General features: G+C 34.8%; 1 protein-coding gene across 5 annotated transcripts in view; it reads left to right on the top strand.

Moving 5' to 3' along the window:
• The window catches only part of LOC110829849 (ferric reductase 1), an 84,682-nt gene extending 64,614 nt beyond the window's left edge, over nucleotides 1-20,068 (top strand). For 4 of the 5 annotated variants that reach the window (XM_087343568.1, XM_087343570.1, XM_087343569.1 and 1 more), the window contains exons 2-12: nucleotides 766-1,120; nucleotides 2,069-2,169; nucleotides 4,287-4,473; nucleotides 5,397-5,594; nucleotides 7,591-7,692; nucleotides 8,013-8,169; nucleotides 8,503-8,729; nucleotides 11,919-12,162; nucleotides 13,673-13,785; nucleotides 14,084-14,200; nucleotides 15,234-20,068. In XM_087343568.1, coding sequence (XP_087199694.1) covers nucleotides 767-1,120; nucleotides 2,069-2,169; nucleotides 4,287-4,473; nucleotides 5,397-5,594; nucleotides 7,591-7,692; nucleotides 8,013-8,169; nucleotides 8,503-8,729; nucleotides 11,919-12,162; nucleotides 13,673-13,785; nucleotides 14,084-14,200; nucleotides 15,234-15,383 — 1,950 coding nt within the window. In that variant the 5' untranslated portion in view covers nucleotide 766 and the 3' untranslated portion in view covers nucleotides 15,384-20,068. Of the gene's footprint in view, nucleotides 1-118; nucleotides 146-765; nucleotides 1,121-2,068; nucleotides 2,170-4,286; nucleotides 4,474-5,396; nucleotides 5,595-7,590; nucleotides 7,693-8,012; nucleotides 8,170-8,502; nucleotides 8,730-11,918; nucleotides 12,163-13,672; nucleotides 13,786-14,083; nucleotides 14,201-15,233 lie in introns of those variants that run through there. The other variant, XM_087343571.1, reaches the window with a different exon arrangement.
• Nucleotides 20,069-20,352: the final 284 nt, after the last annotated feature.

The raw sequence follows: 20,352 nt of genomic DNA, 5'->3' as shown, positions 1-20,352 counted from the left end.
TCCGTTACACACAAGCCTCGAAGGGAGGAGACACTGTTCCCTCGTCAAGACGTCATGCGCTTGTGGTTCAAGTTTTGAGGTCAGTTTGCAGTTGTCTTTCTGAGTGACAGGCGCTTACTAATGGAACGATCGTGTTTTTGTTCTGGTCAGCGCTTACTGTAAAGTGTCTGTTTTCTATACTGTTTTGGCTAACAGTGTTGTACATGCGTAATGCGACATTCCTTTGTATCAGCATCTCAGACACTTCTAATGAAAGGGAAATATAGGAAGAAACTTTTTCTGTAAAATGCTCTTCCACTCCAATAATCATCACCGTCAAACCTAACTCACCACATACTGCATGCCATATATAAGGCTTCGAAAAGGGCCCAACCATTACACACCCTGAGGATGGCAGTTGCATTGTTTGCCGAAACGTTTGGATAATTCTCAGCATTTCACACTGCCCATCCTCGAAAGTCGAAGTTACAAAAAACATTCCTTTGTTGTTTCCCTCACACATGTCCTGCCCTTTCATCTTTCAGTGCTTCTGATATTTTTATTTCAAATAAATTGTTGATACCAGTTGTGTGGTTTTTTGTAATTTATCAATAGAATTTTTATCATTGTTCATCCTATTGAAATTTCAGTCTATAGGTAAAACAAGGTCTTTTCACTAAATATTAAAATAAAAGAATTTCTACTTTCCTACGAATCTTTTTTACTTCTTGTTTTTTCTTCGCTTTGAATCATTTCCAGCCTTCTGATTGAATTATTTTGTTACAGAATGACAATATTATCATTTCACCCATTCCTGCTGCTGACATTGGCACTACTGACATTGCTTAATGGCACAGAAAGCTACCCATCTGGTGCCCCACACAGCACTTGTTTTACATTGGCTCCAAAGCACCATGGTGCACCTGCCCAACAAACTTTGTCTCCATTTGCTGTGACTGCCGGCAAACTCAGCGTTGCTCCCGGTTCAAAACTAAAGCTTATGGTGACATCAACTACTGGAATACCTTTCAAGGGTTTTGTACTGCAAGCACGAAAGTCAGAAGATAGTGACTCTGCAATTGGCGAGTTCACTGCACTGCCAAACCTCACCAAGGCTTTCACCTGTGCAGGAGGCTATCAGGTGAGTATATTCATGCTTCTGTGATGAATATTTAACCTTCATGAATACAAATATAGAACATCAAAATTGCATCTACTGTGAAGAAAACAGAAATTAATTTAAATAACCTTTGTCAGATATTTTGGTATGTTGTGCCTTGTAGTCTGGTAAACATTAACTGACATATTGCCTTCATCAGCAGGGTGATCAAATAGATCATGGAGGCAATAAGCATTTCTGAAATGTTTGTCAGTATCAGACTGGATGGTGCAATATCCCAGAAGACAGCCATCTTCAACATATTTATCAACTTAGATTCTTGGTTCTATTGTCTAACTGCATTTGGTACCCTAACCAATACATGATGTTCACTGTAGGGTTGTAAGCATTTCTGATACTGTAACCAGAACTGGGTGTGTTAAGTTTTTTGGTGTCATATCTGGTTCAGTCTGATGGCCTGTATAAAGTGGAAACATCTTAGAAAGAAGAAGAAGAAGACCTGGGACAGACTGCAGAGAGCTAATTGCATTTCATATCCTGACCAGTACATGGTGCGGTATCCTATTTGGTACAGGTTATGGATGGACTGCAGAGTTCTGTGTAATTTGGTACTGTAGCTGGTGCTAGGTGTTGGTAGTCACATGCTAAATTATGATAATTTTAGCACATGAAAATTTCTCTGCACAGTGGAATATAAATTCTGTACACAAAGTAGTGACACTGACTACTTCAGAGTGATTTGTGAACTGAAGTTCAAACTTACTCCCAGTAATCAGATTTAAATAAACTTTTGATCAAATTCAGATGCAGTTTCAATGTACAAGCAATAAAAATTAATGAATGTGCCACAGTCTGCTATTTGTAGGTAATCTGTGACCTATTTAAAGAAGATACTAAATAATGCACACATTGATGTGCAACACAAGTTTACTAAATAAATAAAACAAACACAATTTATGCTGCTTTCAGAATTCTCAGAATACTGTTACACATGCAGATCCATCAGAACGAGACAGCCTGGAGTTTGAGTGGGAAGCGCCTGACTTCTATGAGGGTTCCATAATATTTGTGTAAGTGGAATACATCTGTAGCATATATTTAAATTATGTAATTGTTTTGGGGACTGAATGAACACAACCTTCTACAGAACTCTGTTAGTTTGGTACTATTATGGACAATAATATAAGACACTAATTAACCAACTTTTATTAAATTTGTTAAGAACATGATAACATGGAAGTCCATTTAAGCTTGTTGAGATTTGTGTTCTCATGGCAGTGATTATGTAGATAAGTCATTAGGGATATTGCACCATGTAATCTTGTAGAAGTTGATCAACATTTCTATGAGGACCTCTGAAATGGTGGTCAACTTCTGCAAGACTATGTAGTGCAAGGTTTCATCTAAATTTGATTTATTTATTGTCATTAAGAGTACCAATTGTCAGCCATGCTGATATTAGCACCATTATAGGGTTGTAATATTCTGCGTGATGATAACTAACTTTGTAGATGAGAGTCCTTATTGCAGATCTGATAGTTGCTTACCTGATCAAGAAATTTTCTTCCTTTTATGAAACCCAAATATATTATTGGGTTTACAGAAGCCCCAAAATTGAGCCACATGAATCTGATCACACCATCACACCCTGCTTCTTTGACATCAACTTTAATATTTGACCATCTATCTATACCTTGGTGTACCAAGTGATATGTTTCTCTCATGTTTTCTAACTAATATTTTGTATACATTTTTAAACTTCCATGTGGTTGCTACATTTCTGATGCTTCACTCTACTTGCTCACTTTAATAATTTTTTATTAAGACAACAAATTATGATGCTCATTCTTACAAATGTTTGCCATCCTTTTCATTTCAAACATTTTGCTCAGTACCTTGTTCTCATACAACCTTAATTTATGTTCTTCCTTTAGAGTGTGAGACACAAGTTTGACAACATTAATAAACCAAAGGCATTTTAACATTTGTGCATTTTGATCTTCAGATTTTAGATACAAGATTCTGAACTGAATGGTAGCAGGTATTATCCTAATGTAGTGTGCTTTTCATTGCTTTATGATGCGGTATAGTTTCATTACTGTTGTTCTCAAATAATGCATTACATTTGCATACCTCTAAACTGTTAATGCGAGAATTAGAAGTCTAGCTGGCAACCCTGTAGTATGGCTACTATATGGTAAAGTTTAATGTATGACTTTAAACTCAATAAATACACTTGTTGCAGAATAAGGGATCTGAAGCCATTAAATTTTATTGAATTAAGAAATTTTTTTGAAATTTTCCCATAATATAGTGTAAAAAGATTTTTAAACTACAAAATCATAAGATTAAAACTATATGTTGTATACACAAAAAATGTATCCTTATATAATAACAATAAGGTTGGACAAGGCACAATATATGGAAAAACTGAGGGGTTCATGAGATCACCGTACAAGGCCAAATATAAGCGCCAAGAAGTATCTTAAACTCATAGTAAAAGATTCAGCAATTACCCCCTGCAAATGCAGAAAATACAATACACAATAAGAATCCATAGAACATATAAGAATTGGGTGCAGTGGTCTAACACAAAGAATATATACAAAAGAATGATGATGTAGCTAATCAAATCCATCAATTTGAGTGTGAAAACATATTTTAAAGAATTAGATATACCGTGGTAAAAATATGTTCTTGAAACAGTATTAAATATCAAAGACATCACCGCCTATAAACCCATCATACACAGCAGACCACATGTTACACTTTTAGAGAAGAGAAGGAAAACTTTATACTTAATTGACATCTCAGTACCAAATACACTTAATATACAAAAAAAGAAAAAAAGAAAAGATGATTGTGATGCAAGTCATCATTTCTTTGACTTGAGTCATCTTCCAGCATAGAATATCTATAGTTAAATACAAACATACACATTCAGTTACAGAAGTCAGACAACTGCCGTCTGCAGATTTTTAATTATTTATAACTGGAATATGCATGTGCAATAGTTTGACCGAGATATGTTAATTATATTTAATTATCAGTATAAAATTTATAAAATAAGCATGCAATAACAGTAATAATGAAATCAATATTGATAACAAGAGTAAGTTGTTGTTGTCATTGTCATTCATATTATATAGTGTGGCGTGTTGGTAACATTGTAATTCTTAATGTGTAGTGCTACTGTGGTGCAAGACTTCTCCACTTTCTGGGAAGGTGTGAAGTCTGCGCCTATAAGTGTTGCAAAACGTGCAGTGGACAACAGTTCACAGTCAACAGGGATCTCAACCACAAGACAACCGCTTGTTACAACTCTCAGGTCAACTGTCACTCCGCCTTCAGTTCCTACAACTCCGCCAAGAAGGGTATGCAAATCATGTTTCATAAACTTACACAGTACACGGTACAATTAAAGACACTTTCCTGTCAGAGGTAATTATTTTTTGTAATTTTGGACTGTGTCTTTAAGAGTCTTACAAAATTATTCTGTGGATTTCTAGTTTATCAGCAATTTGGTTTCTTTCTAAAGACATTTTCAGATATTGGAAATCCAAAAATATTATCACATGTGATATTGGGAGTGTTGCCTCTGTGCCTTAGCTCCACACCATACGACCTTCTTTGTTACAAACATATTTAACTACAGTAACTTAATTCTGTGGTTTCCAGTGTGGAAGATCATTATACCATTTGAAAGTGCTTAGTGTGTTTGAGAATTGCTTTGTAAGATAGTAAACCAAATTATTCACATTTTTTTAAGCAGAATAAGTTTGACAGTTGTGTGTTAATATCTTCAGGGAATGCTTTACCTGTCCTAACCCATCATTCATATGACTTGCCTTATGATACTGATGAAGAATATTAGACCTATAATCTAGTATTTTAAAATTAACAGGGAAATTGATTTACAAACAGAAACAAACCCAGAATAAGCTTCAAACAGTAATATGTAACATTCCAAGAATCCTGACAGAAGAGTTGCAGATCCACACCTCTTTATATCTGTTTGATCAGGTATAGACTCTTTAGTGATGGAAGTGTTTTCCAGACACTTTCAGTAACTAGCGTACAGTACACAAACTCACTTTAGTTTGAATACATTTGCCAGGCTGGTCACAGATTGGGAATTTTTTAAGATGAACAATCTTTGAACTTTATTTAGCGTCATTAAATAATTTAAACAATAAAGAGTATTCTTATGTAAATATAATGTAAGATTGTGGATATTCTGACAGTAACCAGTTATGGACTATACGTATAATTCACTGTATCTTTGTTTCTTGCATAGGCGTCTGTTGTGACAGATCCCATCTATAATGGTTGTGGCACAGAGAAGACATGTTTTGGATTTCCGGGTGGCTGTGTGGAAACAAAGTCTTGCAGAGCGGTGGTATCTTGCTTGGTTCAAGGAGACAGATATGAGTTTGATATGAAAGCAAGCAATAGTGCTTATGTTGCAGTGGGTCTCTCCCAAGATGTGAATATGGTAAGAATATGTATTAATTTCTATATATTATCTTCATTAACTGCTTCATCTATGCTCCAGCCATTTGCTAACCCAGCCATTCATAAAGTATTTATATGAATTGTCCCTAGCTTATCCTGACTCTTTTGCTGGTAAAACACCAGCATGGTGTCTGAGAACTGATATCCTGTCTATCCTACATTGTACAGTACGTACATATGACAGTCTATAAATCTGTTTAACACTAGCATGTCTGAATATGTTACTGTATTTAAAAAATAAAATAATAAGTTTATGTGGTATTAAAATTCAACAAATGTTTCCATCACCACAGTGAACATATGCAAATTAAATATTACTTATGAGGCCATATAAAATAATTTGTCAGAGAGCACTCATATTGTCTTGTCAGTAGGTCTACATAACAGAAGGAAAAAGTAATCAATTCAACTTAGCTAATGATACTTCTGAAAAAATTTAACATTCACTACAAACTATTTAGGTATCAAAAGGATATTAAACTGTAAAAATATGACTGCTAATAAAATATTAATTTTTCTGACTGTAGCAAAAATTTACAGACAAGCATAAACTGTGCTGCTGACTGTTAGCAGCCCACAGCCCATAACTAGGATAAAACTGCTTTATAAATGAGAAGACATGTGCACAATCTGTAAAAAGTAAAGCTGTCATGCTACACACCTATGCAGGTGCTTGGAGGGAAGTGGAGGTATAGCTCCTACTCTTTCTTGACCTTGGCACTAAACGGGGGTGAGCGGTCAGCATCACACCCCAGCCGCACATTACCTCCAGGAAAGGACCCCGGTACCCATTGGATAAGAGGCTGGGTGGGCACCAGAGCTGGTCTGGATGCAGAGGCTAGAGGAAAAATCCTCTGTCCCCGTTGGGGATCAAACCCCAGTCGTCCAGCCCATAGCTAGTCACTATACTGACTGAGTTATCCCTGCTTCGTGCACAATGTATAGATTGTGAATTTTATTAATCTATGGTACAGCCTTAGTGTTCTTTGCCTTGGTATGTTATAGAACAAGCCCTTTTTCCACATGTGAGGATGTGTTGTTTCTCGCATGGTATGTGATACAAGCAGTGTATAGTTTACTTCAGAATTGTGCCTTATGTTCAGCAGTTTCTCAGATATGTCTATAAATGGCTTTGTTACTGAACTCTTCAATTAAGAAGAGATCCCGTGCCGTAGTATGCGTGCCTCAGTGCACCATGAACCGTGATAAAGTGCCCTTGTAAGGTATGTCGCTGTCACATTCTTGAGGATCATAAGGTAATTTTCCACCAAGTGATCCCAAATCTGTTCAAGACTGTGTTTGAGTACCAATGTTATTTCTTAAGTAAATAGTTTCATGGCTGTCTGTAGGGAGAGTATTATCAGGTTCCCTATGTTGTACATGGCCCTGAGGGCTACAGGTGCCCTCACCTTCATGTGTTACTTGAAGGTCTTTCTGGTTTCCTGCAGGGTGACATTCAGGTACTAAAACAGTTGGCATTCTATGGCCATCACAGGAAATGAAGTCTGTTTCTTTGAGTTTTCCTCATTTCCTAACGACCATGTTGACAATTTTCTTTTGTTGATGTGAAATAATTTTTGGGGGAAAAGTTATGGAGGTCATTGAAGGAATCATGGAGCTCATGCTTTATGAACATCAATTCTGACCCCTGCAATGCTCCATACTGTGACCCATGGATTCGTGAACCTTTTAGCCACATCAGCCTTAACTACTGCACTGCTCCATTCTCTCACCAAATGATTTATATATCCCTTAGTCATACCTACCCTAATGTTCTGTTTTCAGACGTAAGGATTCATATACCATTTAGCTACGTCCACCCTGACTTCTGAACTGCTTCACTTTCCTTGTAGTATTGATATTTCACATCTGCTTTTATTTTCACATATCCTGTTATTTTTCTTATATTTTGAGTATTGCAGAGACTGATAAGTCAGATATACTTTGTCTTATTTGTTATCTTTATGTGCTTTCAGGGTGATGACAGTGTTGTGGAATGTGTACATGATGGCACAAGTGGTAACAGTGTAAATGCTTATATGTCTTGGAACTCTGGAAAAGAAAACAGACGACTGAAGGTAAGAAATGGACAAATGCTGTTTGTTTACTGAGTTTTGTAGTACACATATAAATGGTTCCTCCCATTTTACCTTGGTTATTGTGGGATGGAGGTCTATGTTAGTACAGTATATATTTTTATATGAATCAGACTTTATATTATTTTATTTTTATACCACTTACTACAGAATGTTTTTATTTCTGGAGCTGTCTCCATTTCATACAACGTTTCTCATATTTTCCTCGCCTTTATGCAATTAAATGCTTTATATTCTGTTTGTTGAGTCAACTGATAATATATTTGTATTTACCCATTTAATATTCATGTTTGCTGTTCTAGGTTCAAGATGGAATTTCTCTTAAAAATTCTTCATTTGTGGATGGAACAATTTACTGCAAATTCATGAGAGATCCTATTACAAATGTTGAAAATACAGAGTTTAATTTGGCTAAGGACAAGTACCATTTGTTGGTAGCAGCAGGATCTAAGGTTCATGGTGAGATTTAACACAATAAGGTGTACCATCTTAGCATTACATCCTACGTAAATTGTGGTCATACATGCCTCTGGAAATCACATATGTACTGGTTGAAGTCGATTGGTCCAGAGCCATATCATTCCTAGAAATCAGGTCAGGCGTTCTGTTTTTGGCCCAGTAGCAAGCTGACATGAACCTGATTATGAAATTTTTGGTTCTGTGAATGCTGGGAATTCTTTGATCAATTAAATATATATTGATGTTTCAAGAAAACCATACACCATGCATTTAATTTATAATGTTAATGTATCTATAAATGTAGAATACGTGTACAGAATGTTTGTATTTCAGGTGGCAATGTGGGATATCATGATGTAGGACGTGCAGCAGCTGAAGTCAGTCAGTCCTTGGCTGATGTCAGCATAGCATCTGTATCTTCCAACTTGCTACTCAGACTTCATGGGGCATTCATGATTGGAGCTTGGATTGGTGCTGCAGGAATTGGAATTTTGCTGGCGCGTTACTTCAAGCAGACCTGGGTTGGAAGCCAGCTTTGTGGAAAAGATCAGTGGTTTGCTGTAAGTTGTTCGTTGTAGTATGAGGTCCAGACGTTGGGAACATTTGATTCTAGTGTTGATGCCTGTCTGTTTTTTCTGTCTTCAGAAACTTTATTTTTATATCCAGTTGAATTTGTTTAGATTTGACACACTTAGGCTTTTTGTGTGATATTCTTATCTATATATTTTTGATTTTATATATTTGTGTTTTGGTGGAATTTTCACATTAATTATTAAGTTTATTATGTGCTCCCTACAAATAGCAGATGGATCTATTCATAAGAAATCAACAGTGACATACTGTTTTTATTAACAATTTTTTGTATGGATTTCTGAATGAAGATTTTCATGACCATATTCTTTGCAATGACATCAGAGGAGTGATTTCGTTTCAAAACGCATTTTGCATGATGTTGTACCACATAGTCTGGTAAAAGTGTGCCAACATTTCAGATACGCTTGCTGCCTCCATCATCAAAGTGATGAAGCAGCAAGCCCCTCTGAAACATCAGTAAACTTCTACCAGAGTACATGGTGCAACAACCTAGAAGACAGCCTGCTTCATATTTGGTGCTGTGAAAACATCAAATCTCACTTAATTCACGTATGTTTATTATGAAGCAGAATGTGAATTTTGTATTTATCACAAATAAAAGAAGATAGTATACCATATGTAAGTGATCTTTATCAGTGACTTATTAACCAGTTAGGTTTCCAGTTGGTTCGTGACACATGTCTCCGCACCAGTTAATTGGGCTGCTAGCTTGTCGAACTTAGTGTTGATGTAGTACAATGAACAACAAGGACAAGCCATTAGCTGTTAAAAGGAGTAATATTAGTGGTTTTTTTTTGCTTTTTATTGTTTACAGCTGTCAGTGACATAACATACAAGAATGTTTTTGGGAGTTTTACATGAAATTCATCGCATTCCATTACTGTGAACAACTTAGTACCTACCTATTAGTTCTCTGATACAAAGTTTTTAGTTTCTCAGTTGGTCAGGAAATGTTTTTCATCTGTAGTGTAGCATCCTGGTGTGTTATGTTGAATTCTTAGTTTTTATGCCCATCACTTTTCACACACTCTGTTCATTTGAATAACATGTTTCAAACCAATGTGGCCATCATTGGTTTCAATTCCCTGCTTCTGTGTCATTGCAGTAAGAATCTTCTCCCCGATGTCCAGAAATAATAACTTTATATTAACACATTTATAACTGTGTTAATTCATTTAAAAGTTAAATTGCTAAAATGATTAACAAAATGTTTTTCATTGTTTTTATCACAGCCTTGTGAGGATGAGTGTATTTCCTCTGAGTTGTGTGTGTTATGGTACGTTGTTGTGAAATGATGGGTGTATTAATGGCCACATTAGTTCGAAACATTTTGTTCAAGCGAACAGACAGTGAACAGAGTGTGTGAAAAGTGACAGGCAAAAAAAACCAAGAAATGGTTTTCATTTATGGAACAAGGAATATCACCACATTGAAAGAGCCTACCATTTGAACCAACTCTCAGGCAGTTAATTCTAGTCCACATCTTCACATTGAATGCTGTGGTCAGATGTCTACCTGGAGACAACTATCCTGACTGAGATTTGTTGTCGATTTAGCTACTTCCAAACAAATGCTGGTACAATACATAAAATATGCCGTGGTCACTTCCTTTCATATTTTTCCAAATCATTGTTCACTTATCCCAGCATTTTTCAGCAGATTACCACAGCCTCTTTCTTTGGGCAGCTTTGGTTTAAATTCAAGTCTAACCATTTTTCAATTGCAAATGTTTGTATAAGGAGTGTGTGTGTGTGTGTTCTGTGTGCTAACACTTGTGCATGTGCATATGTGTTAATTTGTTTTCAGCTTCAGCAAGGGTGCTAATTTGTCCATAACGTACCTCTTGACCATAACCCCTAATATTTTGATCAAGGAATTTATAGCAAAAATCAGCCAAGTCACATTTCACTATTTCATTTCCACAATTGAAATACTTCTTTGTTTATTTGAACAACATACTAGCCAGATCCTTGATTCTGGATATTGGACCTTCTGCCATATCACAGCTAAGTAACATAAACTACCCATTGGTTATGCATAGATTCAATTGGATTTGAGGGAGAAGATTTTCACATTTTGTAGAAAATATCACTGCATGTCAGCGAGCTTCCAGCACTTTGGTTTCCAAGTTCAAGTACAGATATTAGCAGGTCACAGACACTATATGCCATCAAATTTATACTTGTATCAAATTTAGTGAACAAAATCTAAATAACATAACTGCACTTATTGCAAGTATTTTAAGGACAAAACTCGTAATCCAGAAATTATAAATAATTCATAAATCCTCAAGTTGATTATTACATATTCTGCAACAACGTGTAGTGAAGTGCATGTTTTGTGTGAGTGGTGCAATAGCACTCTGAAAGAATTGCCACCAGTTAACTACAAAGTTCAATTGTCATTATTTTAGCTTACATTTCCTTCACCTCTTGTGTTACTTTTGAGCAATCCCATCTATAGGTAAACCCTTGTGATTTCTCATTTGCTGTACTACTTGAGGCAAGAATAATTACAAGTGGTGACCCAAGGAGTGGACCTACAAGTCCAACATCCTTCTTCCATTCATTCAGTATTGTTTATAGTTTGTGCTCAGTGTGCAGATTTAGCATAACCAAATTCTTCATTTTTCATTCTTTATCTCGTTCAAGTTCTTTTACAAGTGGCATCTGAGCATGGTGCAGCTTGATTTCGTAAAGTTTGTTGCTATACAAACTTAGTTATTAACAGCATTGTTAAATAAACCATACCTTCATACCATATCACTGTAAGTTCATTGTGCTATTATCATTCCATCTAGGTCTCCCAAGTGATCTCTTTCCATCAGATTTTCTGCCCAATTATTCTGTAACTATTTCTCATTTTCAGTGTGCCTGTTACATATACTGAGCTTGTAATTATATGAACCCAAATTTTGGTAGTAATTTTCCCTCCATACTAGTCTTAATGGTTATGTTGCCATGACTCAATTCTTCTAGATTTAAGTAGTGATTTGTCTCTACTGTGGATGTAGCCTGTATGCTTCCATAACTTGATTGCCATGCAATGTACTGTGTGAAGATGAGATTGGAATTTAAGCTTCACTCCTTAAAAAAATATCTAAAGGAAGATCTGAAAATAGTCAAAGTCAAAGAATATTTTGATTTTAATTTCAGTGGCATCGAATGTTCATGGTGTTGACATGGGGGTTGACAGTGGCTGCCTTTGTTCTGATCTTCCTCGAATTGAAAGACTGGTCTGCTGAGGACAATCCACATGCAATTCTTGGATGTGTAACAACAGCACTAGCATTTGTGCAACCATTTGGAGCAGCTTTCCGACCACATCCCGATTCAAGACGACGACCCATCTTCAACTGGCTACATTGGCTTATTGGAAATGCGGCACATATTCTTGGCAGTAAGTACAAGACTGTTATTTAATCCAAAAATTAATGTTGTTAGTTGGTGCAATAATGAATCTTGGGTAACTTTGCATGTTGGATGGGATAATCAGGTGAAATGGGAATAATCTACATGATCGATTATTTGTCAAATGGTAAGATGATTTGTGAATGATAAATTGAAAACAATTTGGAAGGAAGTGATTATGGTCTGTTTTAAGGTACTAACTATCCTGACATTTGCCTGGAGGGACTAAGAAAAGTTATGAGAGACCTTAGAATGATGAATGTCTGATATGAGATATGAATGTGAAGAGGACAAATATTCAGTAATGATGTTTGGTAAAAATTTGAACATTATCAAGCTTTATTGGCTGTGCATCATGGCTGGCTGTTTGATACAGTACTATGCCATTAACCCCAGAGTTAAGTGTGGCCAGGAGCCCTGTAATATGGAACTCTAAATCCCATATGAAAAATGTTAATTGAGATAAAGATGCAAATGATATTCACAAGCATATTAATTGGCAGAGTATAAATATGATCTTATTCTGGTAAATATTTTTGTTCACTTCAAAAGATACTATTTTCTGCTTGTATTAGTAATATGTATGTATTTAATATTTCTTCTTTATTTTAATTTCTTTCTGCAACTGTTATGTGCTGAGTCCAAAATTACATTGAACTGAGTGTTCTGACATTATTTATAGCTTGATGCATCATTCCCCACTCTAAGCAAGGTCTCTCTTGGTCTCACATTTCAAGAAATTCTGGTTGTTTATCTAATAATTCGAGGTCAGAACTAACTCCCAGTTTTTTAAATTTCTAAAAAATGGACACATGCATTCATATCTGAAATTCACTCTTCCTGAGTATGAGTATAACCTATTCTATGTTTACTCTTGCTACAAAGTTAAATGAATATTTTAAGGTAAATTATAGGACACTTCAGTCGAAGTGGACAAATTCTGGACTTAGACATGTTATATGAAGACAGTATATAAAGATAAAAATTATGTTATAGTCCAAAGATAGCTGTCTTCTGGATTGTAGCACTGTGTAGTGTGGTAGAAGTTTGCCATTGTTTCAGGGGTCCTTGCTGCCTCCATCATCACCACCCTGATGATAGAGGCAGCAAGGACCTCTGAAACAGTGGTAAGCTTTTACCAGACTACATGATGCTACAACCCATGAGATACCCATTTTCATACTCACTGCAGTGAGAACCTCAAATCGTACAAGTTGTAGTTCAGTTTGAGGTGAGTATATGTACAGTAACATATTAGTAATTACCTTGTACATATTTGTTTATTTGGATATAAATTAATTCAGTCAACTCTGGCTTTTAAAAGAAGTGAAATGGAAAGGGAACTTGTTACTCTGAATATTGTGGATAAATTAAAGGTTGCTGAGAAACTAGAGACTTATGCATCAGTAACTAAGATCATGGAAGAATTTGGCTTAACGAAAGTAGCTGTAAATACTCTACTGTTATGTTTTAATAGCAAGTCAAATGTATTTTTTCAGTTGTGACCATTTTCTTTGCCACAAAATTGACAAAAGCTGAGTTGCCTGACTGGATGGACTGGATTCTGGTTGGTTATGTGGCATTCCATGTTGCTGTTCATCTTATCTTATCGGTGAGCCTCATTTGTAATTGTGGAAGGAAGTTTGTGTGTTTAATGCATTTGGACTTACCTATAAATTGATAACAAACTCAACAGGAATTCAGTTTGTTTTATCACGTCTTTTATCATGCTATGTTTTCCTTATTTGTACCACAGGCCTCGAGTTCAATAAAGTGTTTCAAGCATACAACACAAATGCTGTTTTATCACCATATTTTGTGGGTGTTCATGTATATAAATAGTCAAGCTCATTTGTATGTTGATTGAAGCACACAAAGACTGTAAATGAAATATGGTCATTTTATTGCAGATTGCAAGCATTGCCAGTGAGAGAAACCATAGCAAGAGAGTGAATTCATTTCCTATGAAGGAGATGACCTCCAGTCGCAGTCCACTACACTCTTCTGAGAGGAAGCAGGATTCTCCTGTGAGTCTGCTTTTCTGCAGCCTTCTAATACTTTCAGAGCCAAGTACTACCTGGGATGATTTCAATATTCTTCTGCCACTCCCTGATTCTTATTTTACATTACCTCTCTGTCTCTTTATTCTTCTTTGTGGATAAGGCTCATAGCCATTTATTAAATTATATTTCTACATCCTTTTGATTTGAACCCAAATGAAACATTTGGCCATCTGTTGGCAGTGGTGGTCTTGTGGGTTGTATGTGCTGTAAACTTGTAGGTGAGTACCAACATTTTTAAGGAACACACTACTTTCATCTTGTTACCCATCTGTGAGTCCACCTGGTGTTACAACCCAGAAGACCACCATGAAGTTCTTAGTTGCTGTGAGAATCTCAAATCTCATTTGACAGTCTGTTTTTATCCACTGTGTTAAGGTGTTAACTGTAATTATTTATTGTTTTATTTACCTTGTAAATGTTGTTTCCTGTCATATATATCTTTTTTCTTAATTTTGTCTAAATCTAGTATATCCCTCAACACTTAAATCATTTTATCTATGCTGCCTTGATTTAATAATAGTTGCAATTCCATATAGAACTGTGACAACTATCATCACTATATAAAATATGAAATTTGCCTCTTTTCTTACTTGTCTGTTTATCATCCCTCATTTGTAGATATCAGTTCATTTTATTGTATACATCATAACTTCATCAGAATTGTCACATCTCCGGGAGTTAAAACATGAAGCTTGTTCTAAAATTAAATTAAATCAAATCATCATCATTATCATTATTATTATTTCATCTTCTGTTTTCATAATTGGCACTTTTATATCAAAGAAGTATCATGTAAATACACACCGCACAATAAAACCGCAATTTTTAATCACATCTACTTTTAACTTTAGCAAAGGAGAACCACTCAAATGAAACTGAGTACTCTTGATTACCATAACAAAGTGGTTAAATTCTATGTTCGAAATAGAGACTGTGTTTCATACTCCTAAGTGGAATTTATGGACTGAGTTTTATATGTACAACTTCTGTGTTGCAGCATTCCTGCTTCCGGAAATTCATGTTAGCTGTGTACATACTGGTGATTCTGTTACTGGTGGCTGCCCTTATCATCATCACGGTATTTGCTCCCATTGAGGAAAAATGGGCAAAATTTCAGAGTATGATAGCACCAAATAACACAAATTGACAGTAAACTTATTCTACAAATTTAAAATGGGTATGAATTTCAGCATTTTAGTATTACTGTGTTTGTCCCTGATAATGTGAAAGTCCATTTAATTATAAAAATTTGTGTGCACCACAAATATTTTTATTTTTGAGTTCTGTATTGCGGTGTTGGTCAGTGAAGTATAGTAGTTGTTTACAGTGACTTAACTGGTCACTGTAGGATAATGAGTGTTTTACTTATTGAAGTTAGCTTGATGGTTTGTATATGAGAGAGTAGTCAACTTCCTTCCAGAGGTGAAGCAAAGGGTTTTATGCCATTTTTAACATAAGAAATGAGTGTTTTTCTGACGTGTTTGCAACAAAACTAAACCATAAGGTGCTGTTTTGATGGTGCAATCTAGTTGATTAATTGTGGTGTTAATAATTATACACTTGTAGTTCAAGAAAGAAGTATTCTACTTTCAAAGAAGAACTGGAAATTTGGTTCAGTATTATCTGATAAAAGACTACAGTGAACTATGGAACTAAGATAATGTAAAAACAAGCATTGTAATTAGTGTTTGCTTCTGTATAGTTTCTGTATAGTGTAGAAGTACTTTCACATGAATAACATTTTTATAAAAGTATGACATTGCTGTAGTGAAATGTGCTGTCTTAAAAAAGATACAATTTAAATGTGTGTATTTTCATAAATACATTGCAGAAGATGTCAGAAGCACTATGCAAAAGAAGAATGACTCATAAACTCATATTCTGATGAGTGATATCACTAAAGGCTTTGATTTTTACCTGCAACTCTATTGAGTTTAGGGAGTTGTGATAAATATGATCCTTAAAAATCTCAGCAAAATATAATCACACAGTTTAGGTGGAGGGGAATACAGTGACCATTACAACCATACCGGTACCTTTACCTCCATAATTAAGTGATCAATAATGCTTGCAGAGACTTATGGGGATTGTAGATTCCCATAATTCATAATTACTGTAGAAGTACTAGTGGTAAGATTTAGTTCCATTTTGAAACAACTGAAAACATTTTCATACAAGGAAAATCTCAAAATTTTTGTAATTTTCTTTTTATCTTCTGTAGTGTTATGCTGTATGTATGAAAATATTTGCATTTATAAACTTGTAATTTATTTCTGAAGACCATTTTAGAGTAGGATCAATTTTAAGCAAGAATAACATGCTTTTCATTTTCTATAAAGTCTGAAGGTCTTTTCAAGTGTTTGTCTTTAATTAGCGTACCAATTTTTTATTAATCCATCACAAACAACTGTACAATAACAACTGTGAAACTACATGTTTCAGTGAGTTCAGGTTGCCATCTTCAGGCCTACATGCAAGTAGTTATTTTAATGCAATGTTAAAGTGTTGGTAACATGGTTTGGTTTTAAAAATTAATCAGTTTTTTACATAAATGTCATACATTTTCTAAAAAACAGAAAGATAAAATTATTATCACATATAAAAATAACAATAAAGTATTATTTACATAGCATAGGATATTTTAGATGTGTTTGTGTGTTTGAGACAGTTTCAACATCTGTGTTGTGAGCTACCTATGTCTTGAGGTACATGCTTTACTCCTGGTGTATCCGATTCGACAGTATCATGAGGGTCTACTGTATGAAATGCAGACTGAATATTAAGATATTGGATTGTTAGAAACATGAAAAGTGCAAGTTGAAGTGCTTGCATTTTCATAAACTAATTTGTGATGAACTGGGGGCATGTATAAGAGTGTTGAATGTGGGCTGGTGGCATTCTGTACTGTGTAATGTGAGTTGAAGGTGTGAGATAGATGTGAATCAGATGCTGGTCAGAATAGCATGTTACATCTTTCATCATCTGACAGATTAAGAAAATAATTGGTTTCTTACAACACAGAACAGAATGTTTCAGTATAAAAGTATCAGTTAACTTAAGCAACTTTAATTCTGATATTCTACATCATCTTTCTTTAATTTCTAAACATCCTACCCACATTATTCTCCTTTTGATCATGCCAAGTATATCCAAATTTTCTTTTGATTAATTCTTCACTCAATTAATTTGCCACCTTGTTTTACTACTCTTGTCATCCCTTTCTGTAAACCGTTGACTGCAAATGAACCAGTCACCAAACTGCCTGCAGACAACAATCCTTGAATGACATCAATTTCACAACTGGTTTATGTGCATTGCTATCGCCAATATACTATTAGTCTTGTGACAATCTCTCTATGCAACAAACCAACACTTCCTCACCTTTATGATTCCAATTTAAGTAATGGAGAAATTTTACTTTTCCAGAGTTTCCTGTTACTTTATAGAAGGGTCCATTATTAAATGCCTTTTTTTTACTTACATACATATTACTACACATTCCATAGATCCACAAGTTAGCCAGAATGACAGTAGGATGTAATAATAAAAAACATAACATACAGACACACAATAAAACTTAACAGTGTGAAATATAAAAATTAAGTATGCTTCTGATTACTCTCCTGTTGAATTCATTGCAGATTTATGAAACTGCAAGTTATTACTTATACAGGCGAGACCTTTTGATTGGGTCTTACTCAATGTTGTAACTAAGAGGTTAGCCTGTCTGCTTTATATTCAGGTGGTGCCCAATCCAGATTTTGGCTTCAAGACCAGCTGTCCAAGGATCTTTGTGAATTTCCTCAGTCCCTCCAGGCAAATGTAGGACTAATATTTTAAATTTGGCCATGACTACTACTTTCCACATTCTTTAAATTAATTATCTTGCCAAGCCAGGAATAGACAGATGAAGTCTTCCCTCCACTCATATCACTATGTCTTAAAACCTTGCATACCATGCAGTGTATTGATATATAAAATCATGCGTACAAACAAACTCATGCAACATTGATGTTCACCGGCACAGACGATGCAACCACGACCAACAGTGGTAGCTTCAACGTAGGCCAGTGGACATAATGCTAAGTAACTCAATTTAGATAATGCACCAACTCTTTTGCAATTAAATGTTCAGTGTGGTATTACATAAAGTACGGTTTTGTAAAGTGCAACCTTTTATGCTTTATAACAAACCATCATCTTATGAATTGTATGATTTCATATGAATTAATTTGTTTGCCACTGATGACCCCTTGAGGTCAAAACACGTTTGACAGCAAGTATCTTTTTCAAGTGTAAACAGTTTTGTTTGTTTGCATGACTTTAGATATCACCTATACTTATAATCTCTAAAATTAACCCTCCAACCCAGTAGCCTGAGAGCATAATTGCAGTTAGAAACCTACTTTATCAGTGGTATTCCGAGTATGTACTCACTGTTTGCAGGCACCAAGACAATTGTCATTGCTGCATGATCTGTTGGATTTTTGTTGTACTATTGGGAGCACAAGACCTCAGAACATTGTATTTCTCATTTCTTCCACCTGTTCATTCACACCTATAATTGCATGTGAGTTATTTCCGTTTTTCACACTGATGCTATGAACCAGTATGCAACATGGGATATCCTAGCCTTTTGCACATTCTGAATTTTCACAAAAATTTGCAGGAACCTGTTAACAGAAATTTTATAATTTGTGATAGTGGGAGTGACTTATATAGTGATAAAGATGAAAAGAGTGTTGTTGAAAGAACAATCGGATAATGAAGAGAGTGAAGCAGATATTGTGATGTAAAAGAGATGAGTTAGTGAGCAGTTTTCTCTTGAAATGACCATGATTGCAGAGTGATTGGAAGTGTAAAAAACTTGACAATTTGTATTTCACAAATTTCTTACTGACAGGTTATTTAATTACCGCCACAGTGTTCACTTGGTGGATATTTAAATATTGACTTGACAGGTTAATATATGTATGGAGAATAAAGCTAATGCTTTCTATGTTATTTAATTTTATTATATAATTTTAATTTAGTTTTATAAAAGTTTCAACACCTCTTTAAGCTTTTATTGTTTTTTGTGACACAAAATATGACTTCCATTTATATTGAAGTTGGTTTTGATAGCCATTTTGTTGATAGTGTTTGACAAACCCTGTCCTTGATAGGGATAAAAACACTGAGTACAGAACTTCTGTCATGTTTGAAATAGCATTTTATCTTTGTAAGTTTTCTCTCATGCCCTGTCAAATGTAGTAGAAAGGCAAATGCCTCCTGCTGTGTTGAACATACTAAAACGGTAAAGAACATTTGATTTGAATTAGCTGGTCTGATATTGTCAAGCTTCTGTGATTTTAAATAGTGTGGCATTAAGCTAATAATTGGCATTTATAACGATGGTCTAAATTTGTTGTAATACTGAAAGAACAAATTTGTATGTCACTTCCCTCTGACCTTGTAGTTTATTCATTTTTAGAAAGATAACTGGGGTGTGCTATTGTATGTCTTGAGAAACTATAACTGATAGAGTTATTCAAAAATTTGAAGCACTTGTTAATATTTTATATAATTACTCGGGGTTTATGCATTAATATTTATTCTCAATAACATTAGTGTTGTAGGTAACCTTAATCAACTGCATTCAATTTTCATATATAAATGCACAATGCTGTATTAATCATGCCACTTTAATTTAATGTTTATAAAGAAACTTCATAAACTGTAAAGATAAGAGTTTAGAATTAAGTTTTAAAGATAAGAAGTAAAGAGAATTTTGTATATATATTTACAAATATAATGCCACAAATTCTTCTGAATAAAAATTTAACACATTCACTGCCAGGTGTTTAAATGCCAGTGTTAAGTCTTTCGTCCAAGCAGCAGTTAAGCAATTTAACACAAGTATTTTTGATTGGAGAAGCAATTCAGTCTGTTAAATATGTGCTGATAACTAGAACAGATTTTGTAACAATATGTGAAGTTTTTGTAATAAGTTGATACCTATTGGAGAAAGTATAGTTTATGTGAAATAGCTAACATGTCATTAACTGTCCATCAATGATATTAGTGCAGTGTACTCACTTGAGTTTCTGAATAAATGAAGTGTAAACATGGAAATG

This window comes from Zootermopsis nevadensis, unplaced genomic scaffold (assembly GCF_977971745.1).
Source record: "Zootermopsis nevadensis isolate Lab colony 2312 unplaced genomic scaffold, Znev_1.0 Znev_ptg000006l, whole genome shotgun sequence".
Lineage (NCBI taxonomy): Eukaryota > Metazoa > Arthropoda > Insecta > Blattodea > Termopsidae > Zootermopsis > Zootermopsis nevadensis.
This window is presented reverse-complemented; position numbering and strand designations above follow the sequence as displayed.